General features: G+C 42.0%; 1 protein-coding gene across 4 annotated transcripts in view; it reads left to right on the top strand.

Moving 5' to 3' along the window:
* LOC122554866 (nesprin-3-like) overlaps positions 1 to 19,806 on the top strand; it is a 115,111-nt gene that overhangs the window by 48,323 nt on the left and 46,982 nt on the right. For all 4 annotated transcript variants that reach the window (XR_015757808.1, XR_015757809.1, XM_087989520.1 and 1 more), the window contains exons 10-12: positions 6,837 to 6,986; positions 12,714 to 12,869; positions 18,885 to 18,920. Coding sequence is in view for 2 of the 4 variants with exons in the window: in XM_087989520.1 (XP_087845646.1) it covers positions 6,837 to 6,986; positions 12,714 to 12,869; positions 18,885 to 18,920 (342 nt within the window). In the remaining 2 variants the exon portion in view is untranslated. The remainder of the gene's footprint in view (positions 1 to 6,836; positions 6,987 to 12,713; positions 12,870 to 18,884; positions 18,921 to 19,806) is intronic.

The raw sequence follows: 19,806 nt of genomic DNA, 5'->3' as shown, positions 1-19,806 counted from the left end.
GCAGATGCCTCACAGACAAACAATGTGACATTTCACCAAATAAATTGAATTGAATTGAATTTATTGTCACGTGTACCCAAGGCACAGTGAAAAGCTTGTCTTGTGAGCAATACAGGCAGGTCACAGAGTTAAGTAGCATAGATAGTAAATAATAGGTAAACAGCGGAAAAAACAAAATCAAAGGTACTGGCGAATGTTAAGAGTTTGAGAGTCCATTTGGTATTCCAACAATAGTAGCGTAGAGACTGTTATGAAACCAGCTGGTGTGTGTGTTCAGGCTTCTGTACCTCCTCCCTGATGATAGAGATTGTAGAAAAACATTGCCTGGGTGGGATGGATCTTTGAGAATGTTGGCGGCCTTGCCTTGACAGCGGGCTGAAAATTTTCTAATTTTAAAGCCAAATGTGAAATGGATATTCCAGGTATGATGCAGCTGGTCAAACCACTTTAATTTATTTAAACACTACAGTTGAAACACTAACAAAAAAAGTGGAATTTAGAATAATTTAACTATTGGTAAACTTAACCAACCCGATACAGTGACTATTACTAAATAACTGTTCCAATGTTGCATTAAAGAGCACCAGCTAAATTGGAATCACTGGGTATTACGGAGCAAACTCTCCTCTGGTTGGAATCATACCTGGCACACAGAAGACTGCTTGCATTTGATTTATTGTTATTAGATGTACCAAGATACAGTGAAGAGTGTTGTTCTGGGTGCTCTACATGCAGATCATAGCACACAAAGTGCATTGGGGAGCAGAACATGGTGTAGAACAAAGTGTTGCAACCACAGAAGATGCAGAGAGATCAAAATTAATATTTGAGACATCCTTTCAAGAGTCTGAATACAGCAGGGACGAAGGTGTTCTTGAATCTAATTGTACATGTATTCAAACTTGTATATCTTCTGCCTGATAGAAGAGGGGAGAAGACAGTATACCCAAAATGGGATGGGTCTATGGTGTGGTAATTGGAGGTCAGTCATCTCAGTTCCAGGACATCTCTGCAAGAGTTCCTCATGATAGTGTCCTTGGCCCAACCATCTTCAGTTGCTTCATCAAAACCTTCCTCCATCATAAGGTCAGAAGTGGGGATGTTCGCCAATGATAGCACAATATTTAGCACTATTTCTGACGACTCAGATATTGAAGCAATCAGTGTTCGAATGCAACAAGATCTGGGCAATATCAGGCTTAGGGCTGACAAGTGGCAAATAACATTTGCAGCACACAAATGCTAGGCTATGATGATCTTCTGTAAGAGATAATCTAAGCAGCACCCTTTAACATTCAATGGTATTACCATCACTGAATCCCCCACTCTCAACATCATGGGGATTACCATTGAGCTGAAACTCAGCTGGACTCCACCATATAAATACAGTGGCTACAAAAGCAGAGTAGACATTAGGAATGCCGAGCAAGTAACTCACCACCTGACTTCCCAAAGCCTGTCCACCATCTTCGAGGCACAAGCCAGGAGTGTGATGGAATACACCCCACTTACCTGACACCATCCAGGGCAACGCAGCCCTGTTGACTGCCTCTACATCCCACAAGCATCCATTCCCTCCACCATCAGTAGCAGTAATGCATACTCTCGACAAGTTGCATCTTGTAGAAAGAAATCCATTGAAGATCCTTAGCTCCTTACAAACCCATGACAATTTCCATCTCGAAGGACAAGGTCAGCAGATACATGGTATTATGGACCAGGCATGACCACCTCAAAATATTTTAAGAAGGTAAACTAGACTTTAACGTTTTCTAATTTTAAAGCCAAATATGAAGTAGATATTCCAGGTGTGATGGAGCTGGCCAAACCACTTTCAGCAGAACAGAATTTGCTTAAACACTGCAGTTGAAACACTGACAAAAGAAAGCAGAATTTAGATTAACTTAACTAATGGTAAACTTAACTAACCCAATGCAGTGGCTATTACTAAATAACTGTTCCAATACAGTAACACCCCAGAAACACTCCTCTTAGCAAAAAGGTAAATTCAAACACTGGTTCTTACAGGCAGGAGGGAACAGCTTCCATAGAGAGATTTCAGAAGAAAGTCAGAGGAGTTCTTCACTGAAGCTTGAAGCTCCCTTAGGCTCCTCACATTTGTGACTGCTGCAGCTAAAACAAACTATAAAAACTGAACTGGGAGAATTGGCCACTCCCTTGCCAGTGTTAAACTAGCCTTTTCCTTGACTCCAGATTTTGGTACCTCTGCCTTTAGGACTGCTCTTGAAGATAACCTCTTTAAGTGACAGCATTGTCACAATAGGAACGCCACCACCTGCAAATTCCCCACCAGGCAACTTGTCATCCAGATTTGGAAATGTATCGCCATTACAGAGGAACCTCGATTATCTGGCATTCGATTGTCCAAATATTGGATTATCCGGCAAGATTGCTAGGTCCCGATGCTTGGCTAAACAATGTTATCCAGCACTCAATTATCCAAAATTCGATTAACTGAACGAAATACGCCTGCCTGTGTCCTTCGGATAATCGAGGTTCCTCTGTATTTCACTGTTACATAGAACATTACAGCACAGTACAGGGCCTTGACGTTGCACTGACCTGTGAAGTTAATCTGATGCCCATCTAAACTAAACCATTCCATTGCTATCCATACATGTGTCCAATACCCATTTTTTAAATGCTCTTCTAATTGAACAGCCTTTTGCTTCTATGCAGTTTATATCCCTCTATTCCCTGCCTCTTCATGTCTTTGTCAAGATACCTCTTAAATGTTGCTATTACATCTGCTTCTACCTCAGGCTGCAGATTCGTGACTTATCACCCTCTGTGTAAAATAAAAAGATCTGCCTCTCACATCTCCTGTAATCTTTCCCTCTATCATTTTAAGCCTATGTCCCTGAGTAATTGACATTTCTAGCCTTGGAGAAAGACTCTGACTAGCCATTTTATCTTTGCCTCTCATGATTTTGTAAACTTCTATCAGGTCACCCTCAGTTTCTGACATTCAAGTGAAAACAAACCAAGTTTGTCCAATCTCTCATTGCTAATATCCTCCAAACCAGGCAACATCTGGTGAACCTTTCCTGTACCCTATCCAAAGCCTCCACATCCTTCATATATCACAAACAACAGAGGTCTCAGTATGGATCCCTGTGGCACACCACTAGTCACTGACCTCCAGCCTGACAAACACCCTTCCACCACTAGACTCTGCCTTCTATGGGCAAGCCCCACCTGAATCCATGTGTCCAAATCAATGTGGGTCTCATATATCTAAGATTTCTGGATGGGCTTAACATGAGGGTCTTTTTCAAAGCCTTACTAAAACTGATGTAAATGACGTCCACTGCTCTACCCTCACCAATCACCTCTGTCACCATCTTGAAAAGGTAATCAAGTTAGTAATACACAATCTGCCCTGCACAAAGCCTTGCTGACTGTCCCTAATTTTCCAAATGCATATAAATCCTATCCCCAAGAATTCTCTCCAATAGCTTCCCAAACACCGACATGAGACTCATCAGTCTAGTTTCCTGGATTGTCCCTATTTCCCTTCTTGAACAGAGGAGCAACATGAGTTCCTTGCCAGTTCTCCAGGCATCTCCAGTGGCTAATGAGGACACACAGATCTTGGTCAAGGCTCCAGAAATCTCTTCTCCTGCCCCTCTCAAGAACCTGGGATAGATATCATCGGGCCCAGGGGACTTATCCACCTTAATGCTCTTGAAGAGACCCAACACCACTTTCTTGATCTCAGAATGTCCACACAAATATCACTATCCTCCATATCCTTCCCCGGGTGAATACTAACATAAAGTACTCACTTAGGATCTTGCCCATCCTCTCTGCCTCCAAGCACAAGCTTCCTCCTTTATCCTTAAGTGGTCCTAGCTTCTCCATAGTTATCCTCTTGTTTTAATGTATGTATAGAATACTTTGTGATTGTCTTTAACCCGACTTGCCAGGGTCATTTCATGGCCTGTTGTTGCATTCCTAATTCCATGCTTGAGTTCCTTCCTCTTCTCCTTATATTCCACATGGGCCCTGTCGGATTTTACCTTCCCAAGCCTTACATATGTTTCTTTTTTCCTTTTACTAAATTCACAAACGTCCCTCCTAATCCAAGGGTCGCTTACCATACCGTCCTTGTCCTCCCCCTTCACTGGAACATGCCGGTCCTGAACTCCAGCAGACCCTTAAAAAATTCCCACATGTCAAATGTGGACTTGCTTGATACCGCTGCTCCCAATTAACATTCCCACAAGGTCCTGACTTATCCTTATTTATAGTTATCTTCAAACTTCAGGAGTTGTGATCACTGTTTGCAAAATGCTGTCCCACTGAAAGGTCAATCACCTTGCCAGGCTCATTAGCCAATACAAGGTCCAGTATTGCCCCTCCTCTAGTTGGATCATCCACATACTGTTTCAAGAAACTCTAATGGATGCATTTCACAAATTCTTCCTTGTCTTAATCCTGTTGCTGTAAGGGAGTCTCAGTCAATATTGGGGAAGTTAAAGTTATCCACTATGGCAACCCTTTTTATTGCATGTTTCCATAATCTTCCTATTTATTTGTTCCTCAAGGACTCTGCGGTTGTTGGGGGTCTGTAGTATAATGCTATCAATGTTATTATAGCCATCTTATTGTTAACCTTGTCTCATTTTCCAGCATTTGGCTCATATCCCTGTAAACCTTTCCTATTCATACAGCCATCCAGATGCCTTTTAAATGTCGTAATTACCTGCTCTTGATTAATCATTGTCTGTCTCAGGTGCTTGAGGTACATTTCATTCTGCCCTAGAGATTTATCTACTCGACATCACTGCCAAATGTGGCTGACTCCTTACTGCCCTCTGGTCTTTGAGGAACGTTCAGGTTCCATGTGCAGCAAATAGGATGCAATGCAGTGTGAAAAAGGTGCAGCACTTTCGTCAAGGTAGATGATCTTAAGACACAAATAGAGATAAATGAATATGGTTTAGTGCCATTCTAATGGTTTGATTACAGGGTGATCAAGACTGAAAACTGAATATTCAAGGATATTCATTACTTGGTTTGTGTAGACAAAAAGATGATGGTGGAGTGCGCTTAATAAGGGATGGAATCAATACGTTAATGAGAGAAAATCTAAGGTGGAAGGATGAAGATGTAGAATCAGTTTGGTTGGAGCTAACAAACAGCAAGAAGCAGTCGCCATTCATGAGAGTTGTTTATAATCCATTAAATAGCCATGTTAATATTGAGTATGGAATAAGTCAATGAATTTAAGAAGCAAATTATATTGTTGATGCAGCACTAATGAGCAACTTTAATTTTTATACAGCCTGGATAACTCAACTAGGAGCCAGCTATTTTAGATTTAGTATGATTTATTGAGAAAGGGCTGATCAGTAACCTTACTGTGAAAGTAACTTTTGAAAATAGTTTTACAGCACAGAAAGAGGCCCTTCAGCCCATCATGTTTACACCAGCGACCGTGACATGGTGTAATTTTAAATTAAGTTTGAAAATTACGTCATTCATTCGGAAACTGGGGTCATAAATCTGATTAAAATAAATGATGAAAATGAGGGATAAATTGGAAACATATGACTAGATTTAATGGTAAACCGACAATGGCTAGTATTTAAAGATGTATTACAGCGATTTGCATTAATATACATTCCTCTAAAACACAGCACCAAAAGGAGAGGGAACTGAAACATGGGTCACGGTTTAAAAATGACCTTACATCAATGGACATAGCTCATAAGGATATCAGAAAAATTAGTACCTGACGCCTGGGAGCAATTTAGAACCCAGCAAAAGATGACCAAGAACTAATAATGGAAAGGAGAATTTGAATGCAAGTTAGTGAGAAACGTAGAGTGTAAAAGCTCCTTTAGGCATATGGAAAGGAAAGGTTTAGCTAAGACAAATGTGGCCCCATTAAATGCAGAGACAGAAGAATGTATAATGGAGGATAAGGAAATAAAAAAAACCATAGACATAGAACATAGGAGCAGGAGTAGGCCATTCAGCCATTCCGTTTGACCATGGCTGATCAACCAGCTTGGTCCCTGTTCCCACTTTGTCTCCATACATTTGACCCGTTCAGCCCAAGGAATTGTATCATCACCACCTTGAAAACCTTTAGTGTTTTGCCTCAACCACTTTGTGTAGTAGAGAATTCCACGGGTTCAGTGCTCTCAGTGAAGACATTTTTCCTCATTAATGTAGAAAAACTGAATAATTACAAAAACGGGAATTGTTGAAGAAACTCAATGTCTGGCAGTATCTGTGAAGAAGAGTGAATGCTATGAGTCCAAGGTCCTTCTTGGGTAGACTGGACTCAAAACGTTAATTTTATTTCAGTTTTCACAGATGCTGCCAGACCTGAATTTCTCCAGCACTTTATCTGAAGGGAATTGGGTACGTATCACAGGTACTTGACTATATTCCATTAATAAATACGTAAACAGCATACTTGGTGCAGAATGCAGAAAAGTATGCCAGTATATTCAGATCAAAACCCATACATGCATGTCACAATGGAATGAATTTGCCATTTACTTCTCTTGAGTAATCTCACTGTTTAGTTTCAACAGATTAAAACAATGTCAGCATTGCACAATTCATAGTCCAATCAAAACCAAGAATGTTGGAAATCTTCAGCATGGAGGAAGAAGAATTAATGTTTCAGTTTGATGATCTTTCATCTGAACTGAGCAATGTTTGGAATGTTATAACGTGATACCTATTACTGATTATTTACAGTAATTTATCATTTCAGATTTTCACCATTTTCAGTAGTTTGCTTTTGTCCGATACAAATCATACTTGTTAAAGTCCATTTGACTGTTTAACAGATGAATGGTCGAGATCCCAGTGCTTGCAAGCTGTTATTGAAGAAGTTTGAAGAGTGGCTCAAAACTGAAGATCGGAGATTGTTGAGCATTCTAGCTGCCAAACGTCCTAGGAGTAGCAGAGAGAGAAAAAACAGAAAACAAGGCCTGAAGGTCAGCGAGATTAGAGATCATTAAGATTCAATGTAATAAGAATATGGGAGCAGCTGGAGGCCATTCAGTTCTTCAAACCTGCTGCACAATTCAGTAACATCATGTATTTATGGTCAGAATTCTAGTTTTCTGTCTGTTCCACCTCTGCCTCATTATGTTTGACTTATTTGTCCATCAAAAATTAATCTAACTTAGACTTGAATAAATACAAAGACCCAGCCCTCACCGGAAGATATAGGAGCAGAAATTAGGCCATTCAGCCCATTGAGTCTGCTCCGCTATTCATTCATGGCTGATAAGTTTCCCAACCCCCTTCTCCTGCTTTCTCCCCATAACCATTGATCCCCTTGACAATGAAGAAACCATCTATTTCTGTCTTAAATATACTCAATGACCTGACCTCCCCAGCCTTCTGTGGCAATGAATTCTATAGATTCACCACTGTCTGGCTGAAGAAGTCTCTCTTCATCTCTGTTCTAAAGGGTCTTCCCTTTACTGCAAGGCTGTGCCCTCTGGTCCTGATCTCTCCCTCTAATGGAAACATCTTCCCAATGTCCACTCTTTCCAGGCTGTTCAGTATTCCAGGTAGTAATAGCCCCAGAGAAGATATTCCTTGTCCTTTAGTAAAACAAATCTGTGGATGCCAGCAAGCTGAAATCAAAACACAAGAGGCCCTTCAACCCATCAATCCGCACTGACAAAAACTGCTCTAAATCTACACTAGTCCTACTTTCCAGCACTTGCTCTATGGCCTTCAATGTTTTCGGTGCTCATCTGAGTACTCTTTAAAGGTGCCCTCAACTACCCTCAAGGTGAAACTGTATTCCCTCCTATCCCCTCTAAACCTCCTACCTTTCACCTTAAAGGTGCACCCACTCATTATTGACCTTTCAACAAAGGAGAGCTGCTGCATTTTGTCCACCCTGTACATATGCCTCATAGTCTTACCCATATTAATCAGGGCCACTGTCAGCCTTCCCTGCTTCAAATTTTTCCTGAAGGAGGGCTTATGCCTGAAATGTCGATTCTCCTGCTCCTTGGATGCTGCCTGATCTGCTGCGCTTCTCTGCTTCAAAGAAAACCTGCGCTAATCCAGTCTCTCTTTGTAGCGAAAGTGCTCCATCCCAGGCAACATTCTGGTGAAGTGGCTCTGCACCCATTCCAGTGCAGTCACATCCTCAATCACGATGACCAGGATTGCAAATAATACTCCAGCCGTGGCTCATCCTAAGTTTTATTTTGCTCCAACACGACCTCCCTTCTCTTATAATCTATGCCACAACTGTTAGGCAAGTCCCATATGCTGCCTTAACAACCCTACAAACCTGTCCTGCTGCTTGCAGGGATCTTTGGACCATTACCCCAGAGTTGTGTTGTGTTCCTCTGAGCTTCCTAGTGTTTTGCCCTTCATGAAGTGTTGCCTTGTCTTGTTTCTTCTTCCGAAGTGCATCACCTAACACTTATCAGGGTTAAAATCCTTCTGCCACTGAACTGCCCATCTGTAAAATCCTCCTGTAACCTAAGACCACCTTCCTCCCTGTTAGCCAATCTGTGTCCTATGTAAACTCATTTATCATAACCCCATGTTTTCTTGTATATCCTTTGGAGCTATCATTTAGAGCTATCATGAATAATAAGTGACCCAGCACTGTCCATGCAACTTGATGCTGGCCTCCAGTCACATAAACAGCTTTGACAAAGGGTCAGTTAGACTCGAACTGTCGGCTCTTTTCTCTCCTTATAGATGCTGCCAGACCTGAGATTTTCCAGCATTTTTTCTTTTGGTTACATAAGCAGCTTTCTCCCACCACTTCTGTCCTCTCCCATTGAGACAATTTTGAATTCAGCTCACCAAGGTATTCTGTTGCCTTTATCAGTCTTCCATGCAGGATGTTGTTAAAGGCTTTGTTACAATCCAGAAAAAAACTATATCAATTACAGTGACTATATCAATCACACTTGATCACTACCTCAAATAATTTTGAGAGTTTGTTAGGTATGACCCCCCTCTGATAAAGCCAGGTTGACTATCCCTGAACAAACCTTGCCTTCCAAGTGGAGATTAATTGTCTCCTTCTAAATTTTCTCCAATAATTTCCTGACCACTGATGTGAGACTTAATGTCTGCAATTCCTTGGTTTATCCCCACCACCTTTCTTAAAATGTGGAACTGAAATGGCTGTCATCTGGAATCACCTCTGTGGTCAGAGAGGAAATAACAATGTGAGTCAAAGCCCTTGTATTTTCCTGCCTTAGCTTCTTTTGCAGCCAGAGATACAACTCTGCAGCCAGACTGGGGAATTTGTCCACTTTTAAGCCTGCTAACACCTCTAATACCACCTCATTCCCTATGTTAAGACCCGTCAGTCTCCCCAGATTATGTACCTACGTCCTCCTCCAAAGTGAGGATAGATGTGTAGTACTTATTTAACAGCTGGCTCCATGCACAGATTGCCCCACTGGTCACTAATGGACCCTAGTCATTCCCTGATTATCCTTTTACACTTGATATGTTTACATCATGGATTCTCCCTAATCCTATCTGTCAGTGTTTTTTCGTTCCCCCATTTGCTCTCCTAATGGTTTTTTAAGTTCCCCCTCATTTTCTGCATTCCACTACAGCCTCTGTTGATTTGCCTCATTTGCACATGTTAAATAGCCATTCTTCTTCCCTAGTCCTAAATGTACCTCAACATTCAGAGTTTTCTGTCTTATTGCTCGAATATTTCACTTTGCATTGCAAATCAATTGTCCAGCAGGCTGAGCTAACTGACACCAAAGGTTGCTATAGTCCCGGAGGACATAGGGCTGCTCTCTTAGGAGAATGATGACTGATAGAGTTTAATCTGTCACCACCTCTGGACCAGGGAGAGTTTGTGAAGGAGGCATCTTCATGGTAACCTCAGTTGGTGTAGACAATGAACCCATACTCTTGACATCCCTGTGCATTTAAAACCAGCCATCCAACCAACTGAGCTAACTGATCACCTCCTCAACCACACCACAGATTTGGTCAAAATTTAGTTAACATGCTGAACCCCCAAGGTAAGAGTGACCTTGACATCCCTTTGCAAAAGTAGAGTTGCTGGAAATTAGGGGAATATTCTCTCCTGGTTAGAGTGATGCCTTTCGAAAAGGAAGATGGTTGTGGTTGAAGGAGGTTTTCAATCTTGGTCCTAGGTCATCTCTACTGGAGATCCTCAGGGCAATGTCCTAAGCCTGATCATCTTCAACTGCTTCATTTGTAGTGATAAAGTGCCAGACAATGACTGCCTCTAACAAGAGAGAATCCAGCCATTAAATTTCAATGTTCAATGACATTACCACCATTAGCATCCTGGGGCTGTCATTAAAGGTGATGGTGGGTACAGCTCGAAGAGCATGCATGAAGCTTGACCCTATTCAAGGCAAACTCAAACCTCTTTAGATTGGCACCCCATCCACTATTTTCAACATGTACTCCCTTCAGCACTCTGGTACAGTGGAAATAGTGTGTACCATCTCCAAGACATTTTTCTATATGTCTTTAGAAAGCACTTGCCAAACCTGCAAACACCACTACCAAGGGGCACAGGGCAACAGATTCATGGGAACACCATTACTTCCACACCACACCCTGACTTGGAACTGTGTTGCATTTTCTTCACCATTGCTGAAATCTTGGAACTATCTTCTTGATAACACTGTAGATGACTCTATGCCATGTGAATTGCAGCAGTTCAAGAAGGCAGGTCATCAGCACCACCACCTCAAAGACAATTAGCAATGGATTTTAAATACTGGTCAAACCAGCAATGTACATCGTCCTTATGATTGAATAATAAAAGCAGGGCCAGGGATAAGCAGGGATATTTCTGCCAAGATTCTTTTTGTCCAATATGTCTTGGTTCTTGAAAGCAAAATAGATAAGCATAGAGATGTTCAGATGGCTGACATTCATGTGCATAAAGCTGGATGTCACCAAACACAATCAGTCTTTGCCAACACAGGTTACTCAAGCAAAATTTTGAATTTCTTCTAGGTGCTCTTCAGAGGGCAGTCCGGGTTCAGATTGGACCAGGGCTCTGGTTTTCCAGAGACAGGAAAGCTGAGCTGGGAAGCTCTTTTCCTTCTCCAACTGTAAAGTTCAAACACAATCCAGAAGTTGTAAACAAACAATCATAAACACATGCAGAGTCTCTGCAATAAACACACAACTTTAAAGAAATGCCTTGTGAAAAACATGTTGCGCTTTTATGCTGCCTCTTTTGTTTTTTAAAGGGTACCTGGTTATCCACAACTATCTTACTCCAATCCCGGAAAATAGTAAAACATGAAGCCCCTGAAATGGGACAAGAATATAAATTCTTAACATTTCCCACTGGACAGATTTATTTGTGGTTGTGCTTTTTAATTTATCCCTAAATCCCATGTCATTATTGCCAACATGGACTCTTAGAACTAGGTCCAACCCCTCCCACTCCAAATTCCTCTCCAGCCCAGAATAGATGTTCTGAACCTTGACACTGGGTAGGAAACACAGATTTTGGGACACTCTGCTTTTGCTGCAGAGAACACAATCTATTCCCTGAAGTATCTATGACAACCCTCATGATTATTACATTTCTCTTTCTTTCCCTCACTTGAATTGCACTCTGGACTATTATACTGTGCTCAGTACATTCATCCTGCATGCAGTCTGTGCCCACGTCCATACTGGGAGCAAGAACCCTGTACTTATTGGATAAGGGCACTGGCTGCGGATCCTCCAAAGTTGTATTCGAGAATCCAGTACCTGTCTTGCTTGCAGATGTAAACCTCTTGCCCCTGACCATGTACCAAATTTGATGTAATTAATCTAAGGGAAGTTACTGTTGTCTATAACTGTGTCCAAATATCTCTCCCTCTCTGATATCACAGTCTCTGCAACTTGAACTCCAGCTCATCAACTTTGAGTTGATGTTTCTCAAGCAGCCAACACTTGCTGCAGATGTGGCCATGGTGGATTAGTGTGGTGCTGGAAAAGCACAGCAGGTCAGGCAGCATCTGAGGAGTAGGAGAGTCAGTATTTCAGGCATAACCCCTTCATCACATTTTCCTGATGAAGGGCTAATGCCCGAAATGTCAACTGTCTTGTTCCTCGGATGCTGCCTGACCTGCTGTGCTTTTTCAGCACCACACATTTCGACTCAGATCTCCAGCATTTGCAGTTCTCACTTTCTCCTAGTCACAGTGGATCATCCTGACCTCTACCAACTCTCACATCCTACAGCTGCTACACAGTGCCTACCCAGCCATATCTCCAATTAGTTAATTTTAATACTCAACATTTTTGAAGTGAACTTCTTAACTGCATTAGCATCTTCTGATTTAAACCACTTTGCCGATCAAAAGAAATACCCGCTGACTGCTGCCATTGCTCTTCCCACAAAAGTTCAATCCTCTCTTTATGAAGCTGCTGTCTTTGCTATTTCTTGGAATTCCACATTGCTACCCTGCTGATCTAGTCACTACACAGTTGCCGTCCCATATCAAGTTGCTATTTAAAACTACCTCAACTGCATTTGATATGAAGTTTGAGAATTTGATGGACATGAAATCAAACATGACATCTTGACATGGTGTACTGATTAGTGCAAGATGAAAAGCTTCTACTTCTTGTCATTTTATAAACAACGTTCTCCAGTTATGTGCACACAGCAGCAATGTTTTTAGCTTTTCTAAAAAGATTAACTAATGATTTTTCAGGTGCTGCAATCTCGTGTCCCTCAGGGCCAGAAAATTTTTGAAGAGCTCTTCAGTGCTGAGTTTCCTGGTGCGAATGAAGAAGAGAAACAGCTGGAAGATTTGCGATACCGATGGATGTTGTATAAATCAAAATTGAAGGAGGCTCAAGAACTTTCGGTATGTTTTGTGATCTGGGTTTACAGAAGCTATGAAATCCAATTTCTGTTGTGCTAGCTTTTCATTTTGCAGCAGCCTTCAGTAAATAATAAGATTCATTTTGCAAAAGATCACAGAGATCTTGAGTGCTATTTAATCCAAGTGCTTTATTCAAAGGTGAAAGTCTCAGCCTGCAGGTCCCAGGAGAAGAGGTGGTATGAATCAGCTGTGAATAATCTGTTATGATTTATTCCAGAGGATCCAGATGCAGATATATGCTGACAACTGCACTGTATATCTCTCTCCCTCAAAAGGGGGGGGATAGAAAACAGGGGAGATGTTTGTCCTGATGTGAGTCACTTAGAACATGTTCTTATTCACAATCAAGGAAAGTTTAGCTTAAAGAATCCTAATGTAATCAGGCAGAGTCAGTAAGTTTTATAAAAAAGAAATTGTTTGCCAAATTTTTTTTTAATTGATGGAACAGCTGCCTTTGATAACAAAGAGCCAATAAATGTTAACACAAGTGGACTTTCAAAAGGTGGAGTGATAGGAAGCAGAGTAATAAGTCTCAGTTACCATAATGGTTAATGGATGGCTTTTGGGTGGCGGAAGGTACGTAGTGGAGTTCTCCAGGAATCAGTGCAGGGACCCCTGCTTTTTTTGATCTATATAAACGATTTGGACATTGGTGTTGTGGGCAAAAAATCTCTAAATTTGCAGATGATGCTAAGCTGGGGAGAGTAGTGACTTGTGAGGAATTCAGAGGGGCATTGATAAGTTGGCCAAATGGGCAGACACCTGGCAGATGAATTCCAATGCAAAGAAATGTGAGGTTATGCATTTTCATAGAAGAAGCATGTGCAGACATTACAGGCTCAATGATACAAGTTTGATGGATGGAAGTGAGCAGAGGGAACTCTCAGTTCAAGTGAATATATATTTGAAAGTGATGTATTTATAGTGTACAGAGATAAATCTGGAGAATGGGCAGCACTTGGCCCATAGCCTTGAATGTTAAGATGTGCTAAGTGCTCATCCAGGTACTTGTTAAAGGATTTAAAGCACTTACCTCTGGAGTCGGGCCTGCATTTTGACAGGGCGGCGAGGAGTGAAGCGAGGGCTGCCGGGAAGGCAAGGGCTTAATTTATATTTGGGCAGGGAGCGGATGAGCGCAAAAAACCGGTGGCCTGAAATGTATCTAATGCAAGGAGTATAGTGTGTAAGGCAGATGAACTTAGGGCTTGGATTGGTTATTGCAATCAATGACGTTATTGCAATCACACAGACTTGGTTGAAGGAAGGGCATGATGGAACGTAGAACATAGAAAAGTACAGCACAGAACAAGCCCTTTGGCCCACGATGTTGTGCCGAGATTTCATCCTAATGTAAAATATAGTAACTTAACCTACGCACCCCTCAACTCACTGCTATCCATGTGCATGTCCAGCAGGGACTTAAATGTCCCCAATGACACCACCACCGCTGGCAACGCATTCCATGCATTCGCAACTCTCTGTGTAAAGAACCTACCTCTGACGTCTCCTTTATACTTTTCCTCTAATATCTTAAAACTATGACTTCTCAGACCAGTCAATCCTGCCCTGGGGAAAAGTCTCTGGCTATTAACTCTATCTATTCCTCTCATTATTTTGTACACCTCGATCAGGTCTCCTCTCTTCCTCCTCTACAGAGAGAAAAGTCTGGGCTTATTCAAACTTTGTTCGTAAGGCAAGCCCTCCAGTCCAGGCAGCATCCTGGTAAACCTTCTTTGCACCCTCTCCAAAGTCTCTGTATTTTTTCTATAGTAGGGCGACCAGAACTGGACACAATATTCCAAATGTGGTCGCTTGGCAACTAAATGTTCCAGGATATAGACGCTTCAGACAGGACAGGGAGGGAAGTAAAAGGGGGGGGGGAGTTGTATTGCTGGTCAGGGACGATATCACGGCTGTGCTAAAGGAGGACACTATGGAGGTCTTGGGTAGTGAGGCATTATGGGTGGAGCTGAGAAATAAGAAGGGTGCAGTTACATTGTTGGGGCTGTATTACAGGCCTCCCAACAGTGAGCATGAGGTGGAAGAACAAATAGGTAAACAGATTATGGAACGATGTAGAGGCAATAGGGTAGTGGTGATGGGAGATTTTAATTTTCCCAACATTGACTGGGATACACTGAGCGTCAGAAGCATCCAGGAGAGTTTTCTAGAGCAGTATGTCAATAGTCCGACGAGGGAAGGGGCCATATTGGACCTGGTACTGGGGAACAAGCCAGGACAGATGGTAGAAGTTGCGGTGGGGGATTTCCTTGGGAACAGTGACCACAATTCTGTAAGTTTTAGTATACTCGTACATAAAGAGGAGAGTGTTCCTCAGGGAAGAGTACTAAACGGGGCCAAGGCCAATTTTATCAAAATTAGGCAGGAGCTGGGAAATGTGGATTGGACACAACTATTTGAAGGGAAGTCGACACTTGAGATGTGGGAGACTTTCAAAGATAGGTTAAAGATGGTGCAGGATAGGCATGTCCTGTTGAAGGTAAAGGATAGGAAGGGCAAGATTAGTGAACCGTGGATGACAGGAGAAATTGTATGACCAAGAGGAAAAGGGAAGTGTGCATAAGGTCCAGGCAGCTAAGAACAAAACAGGCCCTGGAGGAATATCGGAAAAGTAGGACATGTCTTAAACAAGGAATCAAGCGGGCTAAAAGGGGTCATGAACTAGCTTTAGCAAGCAGAATTAAGGAGAATCCCAAAGCATTTTATTCTTATATAAAAAGCAAGCGGGTAACTAGAGAAAGGATTGGTCCACTAAAAGATAACGAAGGAAGGCTATGTGTCGAATCTGAGAGAATGGGTGAGATTCTGAATGATTACTTTGCATCAGTGTTCACTGAGGAGAGGGACATGATGAATGTTGAGATTAGAGATAGAAGTTTGATTAGTCTGGATCACGTTGGCATAAGTAGGGAAGATGTGTTGGGTAGGCTAGAGGTTATTAAGGTGGACAAAGCCCCAGGACTGGATGGGATCGAGCCCAGGTTGCTGAGGGAGGCGAGAGGGGAAATAGCTGGGGCCCTGACAGATATCTTTGTGGCGTCCTTAAACACAGGTGAGGTGTTGGAGGACTGGAGGGTTGCTCATGTTGTCCCCCTGTACAAGAAGGGTAGTAGGGATATTCCGGGTAACTACAGACCAGTGAGCCTGACGTCGGTGGTGGGAAAGTTGCTGGAGAGGTTACTAAGAGAAAGGATCTATTTATATTTGGAAAAGAATGAGCTTCTCAGTGATAGGCAACATGGTTTTGTGCGGGGGAGATTGTGCCTTACCAACTTAATAGAGTTCTTTGAGAAAGTGACTGAGTTGATTGATGAAGGAAGGACTGTTGATGTCATATACATGGAGTTTGGTAAGGCATTTGATAAGGTTCCCAATGGTAAACTAATAGAGAAAGTGAAGTCACATGGTGTGCAGGGTGTTCTAGCTAGGTGGATAAAGAACTGGTTGAGCAACAGGAGACAGAGAGTAGTAGTTGAAGGGAGTATCTAGAAATGGAGAAAATGAACAGTGGTGTTCCACAGGGGTCAGTGTTGGGGCCACTGTTGTTTGTGATATACATAAATGATCTGGAAGAGGGCACTGTTGGTATGAACAGCAAGTTTGCAGATGACACGAAGATTGGTGGAGTAGCAGAAATCATAAGGGACTGTCAGAGAATACAGGAGAATATAGATAGACTGGAGAGTTGGACGGCGAAGTGGCAGATGCAGTTCAATCCAGGCAAATGTGAGGAGAAGCATTTTGGCAAGTCTAATTCAACAGCCAACTATATTGCAAATGGAAGAGCCTTGGGAAAAGTTGATGAGCAGAGAGATCTGGGAGTTCAGGTCCATTGTACCCTGAAAGTGGCTGTACAGATGGATAGAGTGGTCAGGAAGGCATATGGTATGCTTGCCTTCATTGGACGTGGTATTGAATATAACAGCTGGCAAATCATGTTAAAATTGTACAAGACTTTGGTTCGGCCGCATTTGGAATACTGTGTACAGTTCTGGTCGCCACATTACCAAAAGGATGTGGACACTTTGGAGAGGGCGCAGAGGAGGTTTACGAGGGTGTTGCCTGGTATGGAAGGTGCTAGCTGTGAAGAGAGGTTGATTGTTTTCATTAGAAAAAATGAGATTGAAGAAGGACTGATTGAGGTCTACAAAATCATGAAGGGTATAGACAGGGTAGATAGAGATAAGCTTTTCCCAGGGTGAAGGATTCAATAATGAAAGGTCACGCTTTCAAGGTGAGAGATGGAAAATTTAAGGGGGACACACGCAGCAATTATTTTATACAGAGGGTGGTGGGTGTTTGGAACACGTAGCCAGCAGAGGTAGTAGAGGCAGTCATGGTAGATTCATTTAAGATGCGTCTGGACAGATACATGGATAGGTGGGGAGCAGGGGGGTAGGGATGCTTTGGATTTGAGCGACAGGTTTAGACAGTGGATTTGGATCAGCTCAGGCTTGGAGGGCCGAAGGGCCTGTTCCTGGGCTGGAAAATTTCTTTGTTCTCTTTGTTCTATATGAGGCAACTTGCCCTCTCACCTTTATCCACCTAGCTAGAACACCCTGCATACCATGTGACTTCACTTTCTCCATTAGTCTACCATGGGGAACCTTATCAAACACCTTACTAAAGTACATGTATATGACATCTACAGCCCTTCCTTCATCTATCAACTTGGTCACTTCCTAAAAGAACTCTATTAAGTTTGTTAGGTACAATCTCCACCGCACAAAACCATGGTGCCCATCACTGGTAAGCCCGTTTTTCCCCAAATATAATTAGATTTTATCCCTCCGTACTTTCTCCAGCAACTTTCCCACCACTGACGTCAGACTCGCTGGTCTGGAGTTACCCGGAATATCCCTACAACCCTTCTTGTACAGGGCGACAACATGAGCAAACCTCCAGTCCTCCGGCACCTCACCAGTGTTTAAGGATGCTATAAAGATATCTGTCAGGACTCCAGCTATTTCCTCTCTCGTCTCCCTCAGCAACCCGGAATAAATCCCATCCGGTCCTGGGGATTTGTCCACCTTAATAACCTCTAGCCTACCCAACATATCTTCCCTACTTATGCCAACATGATCCAGACTAATCAAACTTCTATCTCTAATCTCAACATTCATCATGTGCCTTTCCTCAGTGAACACTGATGCAAAGTAATTATTCAGAATCTCATCCATTCTCTCAGGTTTGACACACAGCCTTCCTTCCTTATCCTTTAGTGCACTAATTCTTTCTCTGCGTACCCACTTGCTTCTTATATAAGAATAAAAGGCTTTGGGATTCTCCTTAATTCTGCTCGCTAAAGCTAGTTCATGCTTTAGCCCGCTTGATTCCTCATTTAATACTGGTCCTACTCTCCTGATATTCCTCCAGGGCCTGTTCTGTTCTTAGCTGCCTGGACCTTATGTATGCTACAGATGTATTACACCTGTTTTCTATGTTTCCATGTCTCTACAAAATACTTACTTCAGCCAAACATTTAATTGTATCCCTTAGTAACGCCTTCTGTAATGCATTGTAGCATACAAAAGCTATCCTGGAAACGTGATGGTGTTTTATCACTTTGAACGATGTTTCTTTAAGTGCTGAGTTATGCAAATGAGCCAAGTACCTGGATGTTATAATGTGGCATCACCTCTTTATATTGTAGAGCTCCATGCACAAGCTGTGTCTGGAGATTACACATATATATTAATTTAACTAAAATAAATTTACCAGAGAGCTTCATATAAATGGAATTCATCTGTCTTTCATGTGTTGTATTTAGAGACCAAATATTTTTGCAATCCTTGACCATAATGCCCAGTGTCTATATAGTAGTGGCTGGTACCTCTCCATCAACCTAGTCGTTTGTTGTTTTCTCATAAGAGGAGCAGTGCAGCTCAGGAACAGGCCCTTCAGCCCACATTGACTGTGCTGACATATGATGCCTTTTGAAACTAAAAGTTGTACTTTATTTAATGTTTGTTTCAGGTTCAAGGCTCAGATGAGGTTGTTGAATTCAGAAAGGTAATTACATTTACTCAAATCTTTTGGATGTGCTTTATTTGGCTTGTTCTCGTCCTGAAAATGTGTTGCTGGAAAAGCGCAGCAGGTCAGTCAGCATCCAAGGAGCATGAGCCCTTCTTCAGGGTGTTCTCGTCCTACCAATTTTGCCATCACTTGTTACTGATCTCTCACTGAGAAGCAATGTGAAGGGCAGTCTTTCTGCTCTGTGCTGCTGCCATGTAGTAATTGGTGAGCATTTGAACAGTACCTCCAAGATTTATAAGACTCATTTTGGGAATTCTTTGCAGACCCCATATCCAATTGCCTCTGAGTCCAGTTTCACAGATGTGAATTATTTGTACTTTGATGGTAACATGGAAAAGAGTTCCCAAAAGCATCATTAAAAATCTTGGAACACTCTACTTAACAAACAAAATTTATCATGTGTTCAGTATGTAACCTCTCTGGGAGAATATCAATTCTTCCTCCAGTAAAAGGGATTGTGTTATTTGTTAGTATTGTTAGATGTTTAGCTACTTTACCTGAAGAGGAGTCACTTTCCCTTTCGCTAAAAATCCAGCTTACCTCTCATCTACCTTACATGTTTCTTTGCAAACAACAGAATTCACCTCTGGCCTGTTTCGTTCTGGCCAGAATTTCAGCCTACTCCTGGATATTATCTTTTTGTATTTCCTCTCAGACTAATCTTTATGAGCTCCAATGGGTCCCATGGGTTTACCTCACAACCTCCAATGATCAGAGCAATTATGAACTTATGATAGAAACATTTAAATAGTTTGCGAAGATTTGTAGTTCAGGTTGGTGATAAGTATGTAAGTTAACTCGCTGAGCTTGAAGGTTTGTTTTCAGATGTTTCATCACCACACTATAACATCAGTGAGTCTCT

The sequence above is a fragment of the Chiloscyllium plagiosum genome, unplaced genomic scaffold (genome assembly GCF_037043375.1).
Source record: "Chiloscyllium plagiosum isolate Xiang-an unplaced genomic scaffold, Cpla_swu_hap1 HiC_scaffold_8, whole genome shotgun sequence".
NCBI lineage: Eukaryota > Metazoa > Chordata > Chondrichthyes > Orectolobiformes > Hemiscylliidae > Chiloscyllium > Chiloscyllium plagiosum.
This window is presented reverse-complemented; position numbering and strand designations above follow the sequence as displayed.